General features: G+C 47.2%; 6 protein-coding genes across 6 annotated transcripts; 2 read left to right on the top strand and 4 right to left on the bottom strand.

Moving 5' to 3' along the window:
* Window positions 1–886: 886 nt before the first annotated feature.
* GGS22DRAFT_130646 (alcohol dehydrogenase) lies at window positions 887–2,948 on the bottom strand. The gene is made up of 5 exons (XM_047958464.1): window positions 2,553–2,948; window positions 2,196–2,325; window positions 1,995–2,130; window positions 1,297–1,934; window positions 887–1,244 (listed from the first exon to the last, which is right to left on the bottom strand). The coding sequence occupies exons 1-5, from the start codon at window positions 2,571–2,573 to the stop codon at window positions 1,030–1,032; spliced, it is 1,140 nt and encodes a 379-aa protein (XP_047819392.1). The 5' UTR covers window positions 2,574–2,948; the 3' UTR covers window positions 887–1,029.
* Window positions 2,949–3,725: 777 nt separating this feature from the next.
* Window positions 3,726–7,450, top strand: GGS22DRAFT_130604 (uncharacterized protein). Its single transcript, XM_047958462.1, has 2 exons — window positions 3,726–6,373; window positions 6,428–7,450. The coding sequence occupies exons 1-2, from the start codon at window positions 3,983–3,985 to the stop codon at window positions 7,316–7,318; spliced, it is 3,282 nt and encodes a 1,093-aa protein (XP_047819391.1). The 5' UTR covers window positions 3,726–3,982; the 3' UTR covers window positions 7,319–7,450.
* A 535-nt stretch (window positions 7,451–7,985) lies between these two features.
* Window positions 7,986–9,708, top strand: GGS22DRAFT_130606 (beta-lactamase family protein). Its single transcript, XM_047958463.1, has 3 exons — window positions 7,986–8,628; window positions 8,683–8,974; window positions 9,036–9,708. Exons 1-3 carry the CDS (start codon window positions 8,089–8,091, stop codon window positions 9,470–9,472), a joined length of 1,269 nt encoding a protein of 422 aa, XP_047819390.1. The 5' UTR covers window positions 7,986–8,088; the 3' UTR covers window positions 9,473–9,708.
* On the bottom strand, window positions 9,635–10,751 carry GGS22DRAFT_161213 (Hydroxyisourate hydrolase). Its single transcript, XM_047961053.1, has one exon. It carries the CDS (start codon window positions 10,334–10,336, stop codon window positions 9,944–9,946), a length of 393 nt encoding a protein of 130 aa, XP_047819389.1. The 5' UTR covers window positions 10,337–10,751; the 3' UTR covers window positions 9,635–9,943.
* Window positions 10,752–11,504: 753 nt separating this feature from the next.
* GGS22DRAFT_187839 (putative O-methyltransferase) lies at window positions 11,505–13,183 on the bottom strand (the record flags this gene model as incomplete). Its single annotated transcript, XM_047964648.1, has 5 exons — window positions 11,505–11,835; window positions 11,890–12,097; window positions 12,175–12,553; window positions 12,612–12,727; window positions 12,802–13,183. The coding sequence occupies 5 exons, from the start codon at window positions 13,181–13,183 to the stop codon at window positions 11,505–11,507; spliced, it is 1,416 nt and encodes a 471-aa protein (XP_047819388.1).
* Window positions 13,184–14,223: 1,040 nt separating this feature from the next.
* On the bottom strand, window positions 14,224–16,204 carry GGS22DRAFT_161205 (uncharacterized protein). The gene is made up of 8 exons (XM_047961052.1): window positions 15,810–16,204; window positions 15,719–15,744; window positions 15,627–15,663; window positions 15,503–15,573; window positions 15,423–15,445; window positions 15,206–15,365; window positions 15,043–15,146; window positions 14,224–14,984 (listed from the first exon to the last, which is right to left on the bottom strand). Exons 1-8 carry the CDS (start codon window positions 15,955–15,957, stop codon window positions 14,381–14,383), a joined length of 1,173 nt encoding a protein of 390 aa, XP_047819387.1. The 5' UTR covers window positions 15,958–16,204; the 3' UTR covers window positions 14,224–14,380.
* Window positions 16,205–16,681: the final 477 nt, after the last annotated feature.

Genomic DNA, 16,681 nt, shown 5'->3' with positions numbered 1-16,681 from the left:
AAGATCGTCTGGACGGGCCGCCTTGGAGGCAAAAACCCATTGGCCGGCCTGCCTCTTATTTATCTAAAATGCTGCTCTGTAGTGTGCCTCATCCTTGGAGTACTTCCATCCTATTTGTATGTACATTCTTGCTCCCCACGCAAGTATCTGCAAGTTAGGCGCTCTCGGCGGGAACCCATCGATCATGTGGTGGATATTTTGCGGAGAACCGGAGCCACTCTGCGATGCAAGCAGGGTCTCGAATGAAGATACTCTTTCAGGGGTCTCTTTTTTTACATACATATTACATACGTACGCACATCTGTGCATATGGTACATGTATCGAAAGCATGATCTGACCTCAAGTACATGCATCATTAGGTAATTGCTTATTGCTATGTCTATGGCAAGATCTAGACCGCCTCACTCAACCTATCCGAGACACGTATATACAGTCACATCTTTAGTATTTGCCCCTCTGACTCTCCCCCGAATTTGTGATTGATCGGTCATCCGTCGACATTACTTGCCAGATCCGGTATGCGGCATAGTACTGGCCTCATTTGAGAATCTCTACGGTCGATGAGGTGCGCATAACGCGTTTAAAGCCATAGAAGTCTCGCCCCATTCCAATGGCTTTCGCAAAGTAGTACTCACCGTTTTATAGATGAGATGATTCCGTTGGTTAGTTGATTACGTGACAGACGCCTCAAACTCCGGACATGACACGGGCTTGCTATATGACCTTGCTAAAAGACTCGAGATTCGAAACTGCCTAGAGCTTTATGAGTTTCAGTAGTTAGGATTTCTTAGACTGTTTCTCAGCTCATTACATACCTACCTAGGTAGGTATTGGCCAGCGCGGGTCTCAAATCTACAACCACTCCAGCGAACATATTAAAGAACATTAGTTTAGGTCATTGCTCAAAAGAGCGGAATAATTCATTGGAATTACAATTTGTATTTTACTTTCTTAACTCGCCAGAACCCATTGTACATAAAAACCCGCCGTCAGCCCTCCGGACAAGCGTCCTAACTCAATACCCCTTTTTAAAAGTTCTTCACAACGCAGCGAATACAGTCTCCAGACTTCATCGTCTCGAATGCCTTGTTTATGTCATCCAGCTCTTCTCGGTGGGTAATGAATTCGTCCACCTTTAATTTGCCTTCTAGGTAATCGGTGACGAGACCGGGTAGTTGTGATCGACCCTTGACACCACCGAAAGCGCAGCCCTTCCATACACGACCGGTAACCAATTGGAATGCTGTTCATGACATTAGTTTTTATGTTATACAGTCAGAAAGGTTGAAACTCACGTCGAGTAGAGATTTCTTGACCGGCAGCCGCGACACCAATGATGATGCTCTGACCCCAGCCCTTGTGGCAAGCCTCTAAGGCTGCTCGCATAACGCCAACGTTACCTGTGCAGTCGAAGGTGTAGTCACAGCCTCCGTCGGTCATTTCGATGAGCTTGTCTTGGATCGTCTGTCCGTCTAATTTGGTGGGGTTAACAAAATCGGTAGCGCCGAACTTCTTCGACCATTCCTCCTTGGATGGGTTTACGTCGACGACGATAATCTTGCCTGCCTTCTGCGTGACAGCACCCTGAACAACTGACAGACCAACACAGCCAGCACCAAAAACGGCGATGTTGGAGCCTTCCTCGACCTTGGCAGTAATTCTCGCAGCACCGTAGCCGGTAGTGATACCACAACCTAGCAGACAGGTTCGGTCCATGGGGGCATCCTGTTGGACAGCGACAACAGAGATATCGGCTACGACAGTGTACTGAGAGAATGTGGAGGTTCCCATGAAGTGGAGAAGAGATTGTCCTTTGCAGGTAAACCGAGAGGTACCATCCGGCATGACACCTTTGCCTTGGGTCGCTCGAATCTTTCCGCAAAGATTGGTCTTGCCGGATATACAGAACTTGCACTCCTTACATTCCGGTGTGCTTTTAATCGAGATTAGCCTAATGGGTCATAGGTATAAGGAGGGCTGAAAAGGCGCATACTAGAGTGCGACGACGTGGTCTCCAGGCTTCACGTTGGTGACACCCTCACCCACAGATTCGACGAGACCAGCTCCCTCATGTCCCAAGACGACGGGAAATGCGCCTTCTGGGTCCTTGCCCGATAGCGTGTAGGCATCTGCTCCACTGTTTAATAGGGCGTTCGGACTTGATTCGGGGTTATTTAGACTTGGCGAGATATACCTGTGTGACAGACTCCAGTGTATAGAACCTTTATCCGAACTTCGTGGGCTTTCGGGGGCGCTACTTCGACCTCCTCGATGCTCAGGGGCTTACCAGCTTCCCAGGCGACGGCGGCCTTGCACTTGATGGTCTATCGAGACGTGACATAACGATTAGCTCAACTTTACCAATTCGTAGTTTTGAAATAGATAGATGTGAGATATAAAATAGATTATGTATCTAATAATGCGACAATTCTGGAAATAGATATGTATATGGCACCATATAAAAGCGTAAAATAGCACATGGTATGATGTACGTAATGCGCGGGGTAATTCAATGGGAGAGTAACGGATGTGAGGGGGATGAAGTACTAACCTTACCAACGGTATCAGCCATGACGACGATGTTGAATGAGGAGAAATAAAGATGTGAAAAGAGGGAGAGAGGGAGAGCAATCGAATCTTTGGAGAAACCTAGACAAGAGGAAAAAGGCCTTAAACTATCGACTTTTATAATAGAATTGCTCAGGCGCTTGGTTGCTTGTTAATGCGGAGTTTTCGCAAGAAGCAACTTCTTGACCCCACCACTGGTTATTCTCAGGTGGGGGAGGTCGGCACGGCAGAAGAGAGCACCTAAGGTCCTAAGTAGGCTGTGACTAACCCGGCCTGTCCGCCATGGAGAAGATAAAAGAAGTACTACAGTACTCTCTTAATCCTGTTACCTTATTTCCTGATGTCACTCTTGCGTTCATCATCACCACCGGGCAGACTTCCTATATCTGGAGCCTATTTTCTCAATTCTAGCCCGTAATCCTGGATACGCGTTTTCCCGATATGTTCAAGCCTGAGGCTGTTGATAGCGGGTTTTCCGAACTACCCCATTTCATTCCGGTAGCGATTGTGTGATATCGTTAACCGGCATTTTGAGACGGACGAATGTTGGACAAAACTCGGGATGTTCATCATAGCCTTAGAGAAAGGCGTTAGGTTAGTGTGTTTTACACCAATGAATCCATCAATCCAAGAATTCTTATGGAATGCTGTGCCTTTATCATCTAGGATTGCTGCATTGCTAGATGCCGGTAGTGGTTACAATATGCGGTAGGCTGAATATCATGACATACAGTATGTATGTAGTATGTAGGTGTTAAGTAAGATGCATGTAAGGCGCACGTAATAGCAATCCGATCTGGTTTGCAGCTTTCTCTGGCATTATAAATGCCAACAAGCAACAGGGCTGAATGCAGAGTTGATATGAAAAACTAGAAGATGGGTGGAATGGAAAAGAGCCATTTATATTAAGTTCTGCTAACTGAGAACCCGGAGGTCTACGGGGCGATGTACCGGCGTATAATTCACTGTAAATTTAATGAATTCCATCAATTGAATTGAGAGACCCGCTTTATCCGTGCTATGTGGTACAAACGTGACTGCTGGAAAGATCTCAACTGTTATTGTGTGGTCTGTGCACGTAACCCGGGTAGCTACAGCCCTGTGTTCCATGCTTGTAAAGTTTAGATGCGCTAGCAACCGCGTCTTTGAAGCTTCAGCTTCGCGCTGTAAAATTAAAAATTTATCTATTGACATCAAAGTGCAAGGGAACAACAATATCCAACGTCAACATCAACGTCGAGGTTTATATTTGCGCTTCGTAATCCCATATTCAACTGCCTATTTTTAGATTGATTGATGGAGTTTCGTAGCCAGATTCATCCACTTTCTCTAGTGTTGTCCTAATGCCCCTTTGAATTCTCAATCTGCAAGGACGGCCATTCGAAGGAGCTTCTCAGCTCCACCATAGTCAACATGTCTTACCGATTTTCGAACATGAGCTCGTCGCCATCCACTCCCGACAGAGGCTCCAGAAAAGGCACGTCTGGTTTCGGTTACACTGCAGAGCACCCCTCCACTACTCCAATCGGTCATCCTCCGCCCTCTTCTGCTCCGTCCTTCACCCCAGCTGGCGAACCGTCTCCTTCTTATTTACAGAGTTCTATCGGCGCCATGACAGGCAAGATTAAGACCCCGAATTTTGGAAGACCAAATCTATCACAATCCAAGCCAAGTCGCAGTAACGCGCCTCTTGGGAGATCAATTCGAGGATCTGCAAGACAGCCTTCTGGTCTTAGCAGGGAATATCACGGAGAAGATGAGGATGATGACGAAGAAGAGGATGAAGAGTACGATGATGGCAGAAGAGGAAATGCACGGGTGAATCGTGCAGGTACCTACGGTATATCATACGATGACACGACCGAAGGCGAAGATACCGAACCTGATACCACGAACCCACTAGACGATGAAGATGAAGACGACGAGGACGAAGATGATGATATGGATATCATGGAGGATGATGGAGCTGATTATGATTTTGAAGAACATTTACTGAGGGAACTAGCTGACACTGAGCCTTATGATGACCCATTAGCTGATGGCGACCTAATGATGCTTACGACAACCGCTGCCGACGAACGTATTAGTAGGGAAGCCGATGACATTTTCCGAGCTTCGTCCATGCGCTCTACCGCGGCCCGAAAGCGAGAGTTGAAGTACGCTTCCCTTGCGAAGGACTTGTACAGCCAATCATCGTTCGCGGAGATATCTGAGCCGGATACGGTCATAATCCAAACCGAAGAGGTCATCAACAAGCTCTACGACGAGGGCGTAGGTTCCGAGGACGATGAGGAGAAACTTGATGATACCTTGGCTCATGCTTGTGTTAAACTTGTCACTGAAATATGGAATCCATATTTGGAAGACCTCCCTGACGTCCATGATGAGCATGCGGCCAAGGTAGGACCAAGCGCTCAAGCACCACCCTTTGTGAAGGCTCTGTACCTGGCTACATTAGCCCTCCGCATTCACCATACACCTACAACCAACGATGACTTTGGCGGGGCTAGAAATCGGTTACTACCTGCTATTCTTTTTGATTGGCAGGAGGACGAGCACAATCTTGATCCGGAGCAGATAAATTCTGTCCTACGCCACCGTCCCTCTCCCGCGGCGCATGGACTGTTCTGGCAAGTCGTTTTTAATGCCCTCGTACGTGGCAATATTTCCAAGACAGTCGAACTTCTCAGATTTGCTGGCTGGGAGTCTGTCAAGAAGTCACCACGCGGCGAATCCGTTTATAGTGGCCAGGTTTTAGCTAATATCAAACGCGTGGTCGAGGATTTATGCCTAGTCATAGAGATGTGTCCAGCACATACCAATGGAAGCTGGGATATCCAAAACAGTGATTGGACCTTGTTCCGCCTGAAGGCCAAAGCTGCTAAGGAAGGACTTATCACATTCACCGAAGGAAAAGAGCGAACTTTCTCGTCGAACCGATTTAGTGATTCCGATTTCGGCGACTCTGTAGATGGACGACAATCGCTCGCGGGACTTGCTCGAAAAGCAGAAAGCAGAATTCCTTGGGACGTATACGAAAATCTTCAATCTCTCTACGCTATTCTCGTTGGAGAATCAGAGGCTATTCTTACGGCTGCACAAGATTGGTGTGAGGCAACTATTGGCTTGTTCGGGTGGTGGGACAATGGCCACAACCAACGGAACCTTGGCCTATCCCATCCAAGATCGCTTCAGATGGACGGTCAGCCTGGAGGAGATGACGACTTCCTAGATCGCCTTTCCCTTTCCCTTCAAACTGCCACGGAAACTAATTTTCACATTAATTCTGCTGATTCTGTCGAAGTATCCGTCGCTTCAGCATTTGAGGGTAATATTGAAGGCGTTATCGGGTTTTTAAGATTGTGGTCACTACCCCTCGCGTCATCGGTGGCTGAGGTTGCTTCGTTGGGTCGATGGCTGCCTCCGCAAGAGCCGCAGAATCTCATTAACATGAGTGATTTTGATATGGAAGAGTTAGAAGTTCTAGGGATGAACCAGAGCACGGGGTCGGACGAGAAAGACGGAATCAAGGATACAACCCTAATCCATTATGCTCGTAGTCTAAAGGATTGCAAGCATATATCAGGTCTTGGTCTACAAGGCAAAGTTTCCAGAGAAGGATGGGAGATGGCAGTTCAGGTCGTTGGCCGAATGGATTCTCCCGAACGCTCCGAGCAGTTGGTGCAAGAATTATTACAGGGCGTGCTGGGCACAATCAATGAGGACTCTCGTGAGACAGTTGATAAGATCTGGAGACTATTGAACGAACTTGGAATGATCAATTTTGCTGAAGACACGGCTGAGGTATGTGAAGGCCAACCAACATTATAAAGTTGAACATAAACTAATTTACCACAGTCCTTCGGTGATATACTCGCAAAAGACACATTCCGTTTTGGCGAGGCTCTCTGGTATTACGCCTTAGCGCACCGTCCTGGCAAGGTCCGCGACGTTCTTAACACTTTAACTTCTATCTCTCTTGTGGAATCCACAACGTATCCGCCAGAGAGTGAGTTAGATGATACCCTAAAGGAACTACTGAGAGAGCGTACAGCAACGTTGGAGCAGTTCGCGAAGCGAGATCTCGAGGCAGCAGAACTTCTTGGCAAGATGCTAAGTGGGTATGCTACGCTCAGAAAATTCTACGAACTTCGTGACGGAGACGGCAAAACGAGACAGAAATCCCTATTGTCCCGTCAACAAGCCGCTACCGCCTTGACAGCCGTCATTGCTAGCGCTGATGACAATATCCGAGGTGGTCTATACGACGACACGCGCGATGCGGTAGTTAGTGAAGATTTCTTGCTGGCATTGCTGGGTGAGGCTTCGGTGTTTGTGGGTCAGTCGCCACCAGTGATTACTCTCGACCAAATCGATACTCTACTCAAAGCTATCGAGGATATTCAAACCGTCGGGTCTCGGGTCTATGACGCCTCCGATGAATTCTTCAAGTTAGTCCTCACCTCGGGGCACGGGAAGGGATCGACGCCCGCAGATCTTCTTAAACAATCTACGTCTTCTTTGGGTGGCAGTTTTATGATGACCGGCAGCTCAATGATTGCTTCTCAGCTCCGGCAGTCCGTAGTCAAGAGCGGTGTTATGAAGGGTCCTGTTAAGCGAGCTTGGGATTGGAGAACAAGCGTGCTCTCGGGTAGCAGCTCTAGTGATGTGCTGAGGCAGATTAGACTAGGTCTAACAAGGGACCTAGCCAACCTTTGGCTTGAACAAGCGGATAGTGTCATCCTATAATAATAATGGCCTACCGTGCAGTTCGGAGCTTGAGAAGATCCTTCACAGGTAGTACAGCATTGAGTTGGCGTTTGGCGGCGTTGAGAACCGGAGAGCCATGATTGGCTAATGTACCGAGTAATACTATCACGAGCAAAAAGGCTAATGAAAAACCAACTTGTCCTATGACCTGGAGAAAGATGCAAAGCTTACTACTCATCCTATTCCTCGCGAGTGCTATCGCTGCAATTTCGTAGTTCCGTTCGAGCGTGAATGCTGTGTTGTTAGAACAATATGTCTCCGCTAAAACTCCTGGGGAAGAGCCAAGTTACACAAACGGAATAGGGGGAGGAACTATACCGCCAAATAGTTAAGTCCGGTGCGGGGAATATGAAATTACCATAATATTCGGGGTATAATTGGACGCCCCCAGACTTGAGCGGACTCCTTCCCCATGCATCTATCCGTGGATCCGACTCCATGTTCGATTCCAGCTTGCATTGATGAGGGGGAAAGGGACAATCCTCCTCCACGTTAGGATAGTGGCTTTGGTCCAAACGTCGTAGGCAACCATGGGTGACCATGTAAGTACGACAGCGTCGGTACGGTATCTACACCGGTCACATTATGCCTGTAGTTTAAAAGCAAGTTGTACCAGGGGGTGTCTTTGTACCTGTCCTTTGATGTAGATAAATAATTCAGACATGCCAGTTTAAGTCCTAAAAAAGCTCAGGCAGTTAGTTTACCTATCCAATATCAAACGTCGAAGCTGGTACCTTGGAGAGAAGAAGATGGCATTTTCGGAAGAAGCAATTTCAGAGCTGCGCTCTATCATAGAGAAAGGCATCGGTCCTGAAGATGGGGCGGCGGCAAACGCCATTCCCGGCACCACCTGCGTCATTGTCGATCGCGACGGGACCGAGCTCTTTGCTCACTCGGCTGGTAAGCGAGGCATCAAGTCGAAGGAGCCCATGACGCTCGACAACATATTTTGGATAGCAAGTTGCACCAAAATGGTGGCTGGGCTCGCCTGCATGCAATTAGTTGAAAAGGGCCAGTTAAGCCTAGACGACGCTGCACAGGTGGAGGAACTTTGCCCCGAGTTCAAGAACCTCAAGGTCCTGAAGGACGACGGGACCTTCGAAGAGAAAAAGAATGGCATCACACTAAGGATGTTGTTGAACCATACCTCGGGTTTCACATATTCCTTCTTCGACGAGACAATAAGGGATTGGAGCCATCCTGTGGGTATCGATGAGTTCGGAGGCGATATTAAAGAAATTCTGAAGTTTCCGCTGCGGTTCCAGCCTGGAGAGGGTTGGGCATACGGGGTAAGCAGATACTCCCATACCAGTCTAAGGAATTAAAGCTAAAACATAACGCAGGTGGGCATCGATTGGGTTGGAATATTGCTTCAAAGGAAGACTGGATTGACCCTAAATGATTATATCCAAAAGAACATCTGCCAACCCCTTGGTCTGCAGAATGTCAACATGCTTCCGACTCAGGCTATGAAAGACAAGTTAGCATACATGCATTCTAGAGGGCAAGACAGCAAGATCTACCCGAAGGACCATATATATCGTCGGCCTTTGGTCGCATCAACTCCCGAAGAGACCGCGAGCATTTTCCAAAGCGGCGGAGCCGGTCTCTTCGCAAAACCCCAGGAGTACGCCCGTAAGTAGTACCACGCACCTTAAACCGACACCATCTAGAAGATTAACATCGACCCATCTAGGTATAATATCGGTCCTTCTCAACGACGGCACAGATCCCAAAACAGGCGTAAAGATCGTTTCGAAGGCGACCATTGACGAAATGTTTAAGAACCAGATCCCCAAATTCCCCAACTTCGGACGGCAGGGCATCCCGGCCGCGAATCCGGACTTCACTCACGAGCTGCCGGACTTGTATCCCGTCGCGGACAACCCTCCTCAGGGCTGGGGTCTGACATTTATGCTGAGCGGTGCTAGCGACGCGTCAGGAAGATCCGCAAATACTGGTCACTGGGCAGGTTTACCGAACCTGTACTGGTGGGCTGATCGTGACCACGGCGTCGGTGGTATAGTCTGCACACAGATTCTGCCCTTCGCGGATCCGGCAGTGCTCGGGCTGTGGGGTCAAGTAGAGGCTACTGTTAACAAGCACTTACGGTTAATTAAAGAGGTAAAATGAAAAATTATTTTGTCTGAAGCCTTAAAGTTGATGGTTTGGGATGGGTTTATGTCTACCTAGGTAGTTGGAATAGGGGTTGGGATAAAGTTCACTACTGCAAGTTGCTTACACATGTCACATAATCTCAACTATGGTTCACGAGGGGAACAAGTACATCCATATACATGGTATGGAAATGGTAATTGTATTTTCAATTTTATTTCGGTCGCTGAAATATAATGAGATCCTAACGAAGGTCCCGGCCCCTTGCTATGCTCTTGCCCGTCAATTCTGTATCGAATAAGAGGTTTTACATATGAAGTAAATCGTCGACGATATCCTAAGGCCATTCTTAGGACCCAAATAAAGCCGCCCCTTTCCGACTCAAGCCGAATTGACGCCATGATCCGTAGTATGTTGTAGCTCGAACACCAGAAGATCCTCCTGCTGCCCCTGGGCAGAACTTAGCTTCCGAATCCCCCAATATGTCGTCTAGCTTCCTCTGTAGGTCGAATAGCTATAGGGAGATAGAAGTAGAGGGACGTGGTAATGTTGGCCCTTCTCGACGGTGAACGCGACTAGGACCTCAGGGAAGAATGTGTTTCCTTTGCCGAAATAGCTTCCGGTGTCGAAGCGGAGGGTCCACGTGGACTGGCTCTCAACCTCGCTTAAAACATCGTCTATGGAGAAAGTTGGAACATCTCCAGAAGCGTGGGCGCTAGAGTACGGCAGCCACGCCTTGATGCGGCCGTCGTCATCGGTCTGTGATTCGAAGGTCTTGAGCGGAGCATGGCCGCCTTCCAGCTTCACACGGATGCCTTTTGCTGGCTTGCCCACTGAAGTGTCCAAGACATGGCAGGTGATGGGGTCTTTGTCGCTCGCCATCGAGACGGTGGTTGGTGAGACTTAAGATGTTTAGAGCAAGAAGGGGTTGAGGCTGCTGCTTTTTCTGCGGCAGCGTGTAATTTCACAAGTGGTAATATGTCCTACTTGTACTTGAGAGGCTCTGGACTTAAGGATCCTATTAGATAACTAGTCTTGCAGCTGGATGTAGCTAGATGTAGGACAAACGAGGCGGAGCTGTTTGGTGGGGCAGTGAGTACAACCTCTCCCTTTCCGAAGCGGGTGAAAAGGAGAACAAGACTATCCAATAAGCCCTGACTTAGCCCTCTTAGGCCTCTAAAATATCTTAAATGGTATGTAAGCCAGTGATCAGGAGGCAAATTGAAAATGGTCGAAAAGGTTAAAGTCTTGGAATTTAGTTGGAGATTGGAGAGATTTGGGATGTCTTTGAGGGGTGGTGTAACAGCTGAAATTCCCTAATGTAGCTGCATTTTTTGGAGCTGATTGTACAGTACCAGGTAGAACCTTCTGAACCTTGGAATCCGTTAGCTGCAGCCCCCACCGTGGGGCAAGATACGTAGCAGGGCTTTAGGGCTATCTAATGTGGGTCAGTTCTTTATATAGAAGCAAACGTAATACAGTACAGTCTCATAGTGCGAATACATGACGACTAACTCTCCCCTATTCATCTCTCCACAATCATATTTCCGGATCCAGATCATCCAGTCTCTTCGCTTTGTCCACTACCAGGAGGTTACTATCTGTATCGTAATCGAGACAAGTGGTAGGCTGAAGGCCAAGTACGACTTCACAGCCTTCGTTGATTCCCAAAGGAAATTATCGATGGTATGATACTCATTTGACTAAAGAATAATATACCGAGATCTGATTTGACGTCTAATTATAGCTCAACGAGACATTTAAGCAGTGTAACACATCTGCACGAAATCATCTACTCTTCTCGCTGCGCGTCAGAAAAGAACTATCCGATTCAGCCTGCCTTCTATACTTGAAGTGGTATTGGTAATATTGGTAGTATTGTGGAATGTGGCCTCGGTGAGGCAGTGCATCGATCAAGACGTCTCAAGGATTCAAGCGGTGAGGAGTATAACCTTCACTTAATCGAATAAATGAAATAATTGGATGAGGATAGACTATTGTCTGTCTTGCCTCCTTCAACCACTTCCAGCACCTCCCAGCCAGCCTCAACTTATGCTAGGCGACATTCGATTATACCCAAGTTGCTACGGCACTCCCACACTTTAACCATCTTCAAACCCGCCTTCTCGAACAAATTTCGGAATTCCGAGGGGGTGCGTTCCTTGCCATTCATCAAAGACATCATGGCTATATCGAGAGCAAACCCATGATGGCCATGGATTCCGTAATTGGCCAAAAGAGGTTTGGGCGCAGCTTTAATATACGGATCTCCTATAGTTTCAGTTAAGGTGATGTCGGCGACGAGAAGTCGCGACTTTGGTCCCATGGCCCCAGCAGTCATCGCGAGGATCTTGGCACTGTCGTCGTCTTTCCAGTCATGTCTATTTTTTTGTCAGACGTAACTTCGACAAGGACCTATAGGGGGTATATCTTACAAAACGTGCCGCATCCAGTAGATGTCGGCCTCCTTTACGGGATTTGGTGTAAAAAAGTCATGGGTTAGGAATTTCGTCCGTCCCGACTCTAGAGCCTCGGGGAACTCTTTCTGCCATAGCGAGACACCTTGTTCGGTTGCTACCACTTGATCCTGTACGACGAAACGTAGCTCCGGATACAAACGGGCTAGTTGAAGATCAAAACTACCTAAGATGCCTTGTCAACCTTGCTCGCGAAGACCAACGCTAATTATGGTGCTTTCAGTTCTTCAAGAAGCAACTTACCGACGCCGCCCCCAACATCGACAACCAGCGCATTTCCCAACTCCTTCCAGGGGAAGTCATACAGGTGAGCGCTGCCAAGGCTCTTGCTGTTGCCGACCAAATACAAGTTGTACGTCTTCGTGTCGTCTCTAGGAACCAATTCCTCGTCTGGCGATGGCTCTACTTCCTTATAAAACCCTCTTGCCGCGCCGGGGCTTGCTTTCTCGCCTGCTCGTGACAGGGGAACTTTCTCGTTCATCCAGTCGAAGAAAGGGAGCTTCGTGCCGACGGCCAGCGGCCAGGCAGCATCCTCTGGGTTTTGGCTTGGCCCTCTTACTGGGTCGATCAACGCTTCTGGCAATGCCGACGCGGCGGCAAATCCCATGGAGCTGCGGGTTGTCTACTGTTATAGAGCATAATCTCAGCTGGGAGTGAAGGAACCCTAACCTGCATTTAACCTGTGCCTGTAGCTTCTCATCATTGACCAGAGCCTGAGTGATTCTATTATTCGCAAACCTGTCTGGTCCGACTTCGCGAAAGAAGTGCTGCGTTGTTAGGGCTCGCAATAAGCGACCTAGTTTCCGTCAGTGGTTATATTATAAGGATACGTTTTGAGGTAGAAGAGATGTGGCACTGGTGCGAACTCACTAAGCTTCTGACGGTCGAGTCCAGTTGCCTTCGCCAATTCTTCGACGGGAACTCCGTCCGCGCCACCCTTGGCAAGCAGTATAGCGATATCGTGTTGCAGAGCTATGTGAAGTGCTCGGACCTCAAAGTATAGCTCGGCGAAATCTACAAGACGCAGGTGCGGCTCGGCTACGAGCTCCTCGACTGAGCCCAACGCCGCGATGATGGTTCGTTGAGCGTCATAAGCTTGGCGCCCGGGTATAGCGAAACTGGTCTCGGATGCCGGCACCGCGTCTGGCGCCGGATTCTCCCATTCTGAAATGAGCGTTTCCGATGCGTCTTGGATGAGCTTTACAACTTGCCGAAGGGCTGTGGCCCGCGATGATACATCGTCATAAGACATGATGAAGATATTTCTATTCCTCGAAATACAGGAATTGGAATCAAGAATAATAATCTACGAGGACAATTCGTATTTTCTAGTTGGTTTCTTACGGCAATTCTTTATGAATTCTTGTCTGGAAAAGTTATCTAGGATGGTGTTAAGTAATATCAATCGATTTGCCGTATTGGCGATTGCATTTCCCGCTTTAACTGGGCTGCCCTATTCCCCTCGAGATAACGAGATGCGGAGAAACCCTGCCAGCAAAAGAGAGTATAAAAAGGGCAACGATTTTGCCTATAAGGTAGTACCGAGCTTACGTTCACGGGTGTAACGTCTTACCTAGGTATTAGACGCCCTCTTCAAGGCACTCTTGTCGATGTGGGATGAGCTTGGGGAGAGATAACGGATGTCTTGCATTGACTTTGAATTAGCCGCAACTGCTAGGGTGAAGTATACGTAAGAAATTCAACGTCGAGTAACTTCAGTCAACTTTTTACTTTATGCCTCTAAGCCCCTAACCCCAGCATCATATAGAATATCTAGGCTAGTCATTATGGAAAGTAAGTATATTTCAAATAATGTCTGTCTCAATTCAACTATATAGCAGATTATCTATTAGATAATCGAGGGATCAAAGATTTCTCAGACCCACTAATAATAAACCCCTTTTCTGTAGGCTCCGTACACATTCTTGTTGGATACGATAGCTTGTAGTATTCAATCATAGCGCATGCAATAGGTATCCGAACAATTTACCGCCACTCTAGTAGATTGTCGATTTCTGAGCCTCTTACATCGTCATCCGGAGTTCGGCGTTTGGCTTTTATCTTGCGCCTCTGCCGGTTCCGAACAATATGCCAAGAAACCGGCGACGCTCATATGCGTGTTCCGATCTATTCGCTGAAGAAGGTTGCGTGAGACGGGTACTAAAGGTGTACTAAGACCGCCACTACACGCCTCTAAGCAGTATCCCACATTACATCGGTATGGTGTGTGACACGGCAGAGGCTATGCCTGCATATCCCAACAAATGCCGCTGTAATTCCCCAATGAATCCTCCGGATCTCGAGATGCCGCATATAGATTTCCAGTTTGATAGTTCAGATTGATACTAAAATCAAGTCTAGGCCAGGGCCCCAATGTAACCTCAGCTTCTCTGTGTCATCACTATTTAATCCAAGCAGTAAGCTTGACAGAATGTTAGACTATATGAATCTATACTTGACTAAAATTACTTGTCATGCCACCTTGAGCAACTATTCTAGGCCTCCTCGTCCAGACTTTGAAGTCCCTTGTTCCGATTCTTCCGAGCCCTGTATGATCATATACTAGATGAGCTGGAGCAGCTTGGTTGATAACCACAATATCAGTTTCCTTGATTATCTGCCCATTTCCCGCTGGCGTGATATGTTCCCGGCTACCCGTGTTCATTGAGGGATTAGAAGTATATCTCGTCGGATGGAGCAAATTATCTTCGGATGGGATGCGTTGCTTAGCGCTCCTGCGCGATCTTTTTGTGATATTTAGCTCAAAAGTCCCTCGAGATGACGACTCTGTGTTGCCATTAGACTTAGGTCTTCGTCTAAATAGGGGCGATAGCATAGGCGCACAGGCAACCATTATGCCTAGGTTTATCTCTATCGACGACCATAGGTTGACCTTCCCGGAGTCGAAAGGATTGACGAGGGTTTTCATGTATTGGATGCGAATGATCTGGATGGCCGTAACGAAGAAGCCTAGAGCGAATAGGCCCAGTAGCATGGCTTTCTTCCGCCCCTCGATCTTAGTTTTGATAAGAACCGGGAAAGGGAGAAGCATCCTTAAGTCTGGTAAGTCTAATTGGATGTCAATGAAATCGCATGGAAAGGGGTACTTACACGGCAAAGTCAACAACAATTGCTATCGCCGATGAAGCGTCAGAGAATGCGACTACGTCATAACATCTACCATCTGTGATAGTACTATCCCATTGCTTCGCGATCTGCTTGAAGTTTAGAATCGTTGTGATTTTGAGTGTGCATATGTTCAAGGTTGGCATACAGGGTGGCATATATCGAGCTGAACTATTAAACAGACTAGATTGGAGAGTACGCATCCGACCAAGACGAAAATCATCACGCAACGATAGATCCCCTGGGGAACGAATCGAAAGTATGATACTATGAGGCTGAGCTTGAATCCGAGGACGCTAAAGATATATCTGCGTCGAGTTAAGCACACAACCGTGGGTATAGTATATCATAGTAGGAACACTCACAAGGGCGAGACCGCATATTGTAACTGTTCCTTAGTATTAGATTGAGTTGACTGCAAGATGACACTATATTTTTAACATACATGGCCGTATGTATACATGTTTTGTACCGGGATGTCCTCGGGGTTCATCATCCCCAAACCCCATGTCGTCTCTTAGATTTACGTTAGTGGCTGGTGTAAAGCGGATGGGTAGGCGATGATATACGTATTGATGCAACTATTGTATAAGCGCAGGTTAAAGGCTATGAACACTGTCAGAATGAGGTCAATAATGATTGGCTTCTTCAATATACCTACCCATGTAGCAAAGATGATCCAATCGTCTCATTGTATCCAACATTAGCATATCGGTTTTGTTCATTCATTTGGATGATCAAGGGGTCAATACCTATCCCTAATGAGTGTACCAACTGGCACCGAACATAACCTCGAAGACATATGAAACAAAAAGACACTGCCGTCATGGCACCCATAGTAGCTACTATCTTAGGTCCGACGGTGAGGGTATCGTCCGGGGCGTTATGTATCCATCCCATTTTCCCGTGTGGTCTCGGGGTCCACGTCGTACAACTAATCGGTATTCGCCAATGCTGGCTCGGAGCGGTTCGTTAGTGAGACATTTGCCAACTTATCAACTGATTATCTCTTCAATCAAGATGTTTTCCTAAGATTCTAGACGTGTCATTCCTACTTCGTAGATCGTTGCCATATAATGGAGAACTGAAGTAAATTGTGAGAGAACTATATCATGGGCTGTCCCGAAGATAATAATATAAGATAATCTTGCGGTAATTATCTTGTCGGTATGGTAGGGTGTGTATTCCTTATAAAATAACCTCATCGACCAAAATGCCTACCTACCTGTTATGCCTACTAAGGTGGCGGTAGACAAATTGGGCGCCATCCTTTAGGACATTCGTACTTACCGAGCATCCAACAGACTTCTAAGAAATTATAATTGGCCGATTTCTTTCAGTCGTGAATTGGCGCTTTTGAATATTACTTCTATTTTAAGAGATGATGTGTTTACGCCCCCAAAGATGCCGGAGGTCCGGTATTAATATTGATGTTGGGTAGGTACGTTTTATTCTACGTAATTTCTTATTTTTTATCCGTTCTAGGATGGAGTTCAAAAGTAATTTAGACACAGCTTCGTTGCCTCGGAGACTTATAGAAAAGTAGGGTGAATGGAGAAAAGGGGTAGTCATTAATTTTGTGGGATTAAGAGTGCCATCTTCGGAATCGGCCGGATCGCGACCG

This window comes from Annulohypoxylon maeteangense (genome assembly GCF_022496945.1).
Source record: "Annulohypoxylon maeteangense strain CBS 123835 unplaced genomic scaffold GGS22scaffold_7, whole genome shotgun sequence".
NCBI classification, from domain to species: Eukaryota; Fungi; Ascomycota; class Sordariomycetes; order Xylariales; family Hypoxylaceae; genus Annulohypoxylon; species Annulohypoxylon maeteangense.
Note: the sequence above shows the minus strand (reverse complement) of the source record. Positions and strands in the feature narration are given on the sequence as shown.

Bases quoted from the DNA above. Each gene is read 5' to 3' on its own strand.
- GGS22DRAFT_130604 (XM_047958462.1), top strand. From the start codon at position 3,983: ATGTCTTACCGATTTTCGAACATGAGCTCGTCGCCATCCACTCCCGAC. The intron at 6,374-6,427 runs GTATGTGAAGGC...AATTTACCACAG, and splicing joins TTGCTGAAGACACGGCTGAG to TCCTTCGGTGATATACTCGC.
- GGS22DRAFT_130606 (XM_047958463.1), top strand. From the start codon at position 8,089: ATGGCATTTTCGGAAGAAGCAATTTCAGAGCTGCGCTCTATCATAGAG. The intron at 8,629-8,682 runs GTAAGCAGATAC...AACATAACGCAG, and splicing joins GAGAGGGTTGGGCATACGGG to GTGGGCATCGATTGGGTTGG. The intron at 8,975-9,035 runs GTAAGTAGTACC...CGACCCATCTAG, and splicing joins AAAACCCCAGGAGTACGCCC to GTATAATATCGGTCCTTCTC.
- GGS22DRAFT_161205 (XM_047961052.1), bottom strand. From the start codon at position 15,957: ATGGGATGGATACATAACGCCCCGGACGATACCCTCACCGTCGGACCT. The intron at 15,446-15,502 runs GTATGTTAAAAA...ACTAAGGAACAG, and splicing joins ACATGTATACATACGGCCAT to TTACAATATGCGGTCTCGCC. The intron at 15,366-15,422 runs GTGAGTGTTCCT...AACTCGACGCAG, and splicing joins CAATATGCGGTCTCGCCCTT to ATATATCTTTAGCGTCCTCG.
- GGS22DRAFT_130646 (XM_047958464.1), bottom strand. From the start codon at position 2,573: ATGGCTGATACCGTTGGTAAG. The intron at 2,326-2,552 runs GTTAGTACTTCA...ACGTCTCGATAG, and splicing joins TGGCTGATACCGTTGGTAAG to ACCATCAAGTGCAAGGCCGC. The intron at 1,245-1,296 runs GTGAGTTTCAAC...TGTCATGAACAG, and splicing joins TCAAGAAATCTCTACTCGAC to CATTCCAATTGGTTACCGGT.
- GGS22DRAFT_161213 (XM_047961053.1), bottom strand. From the start codon at position 10,336: ATGGCGAGCGACAAAGACCCCATCACCTGCCATGTCTTGGACACTTCA.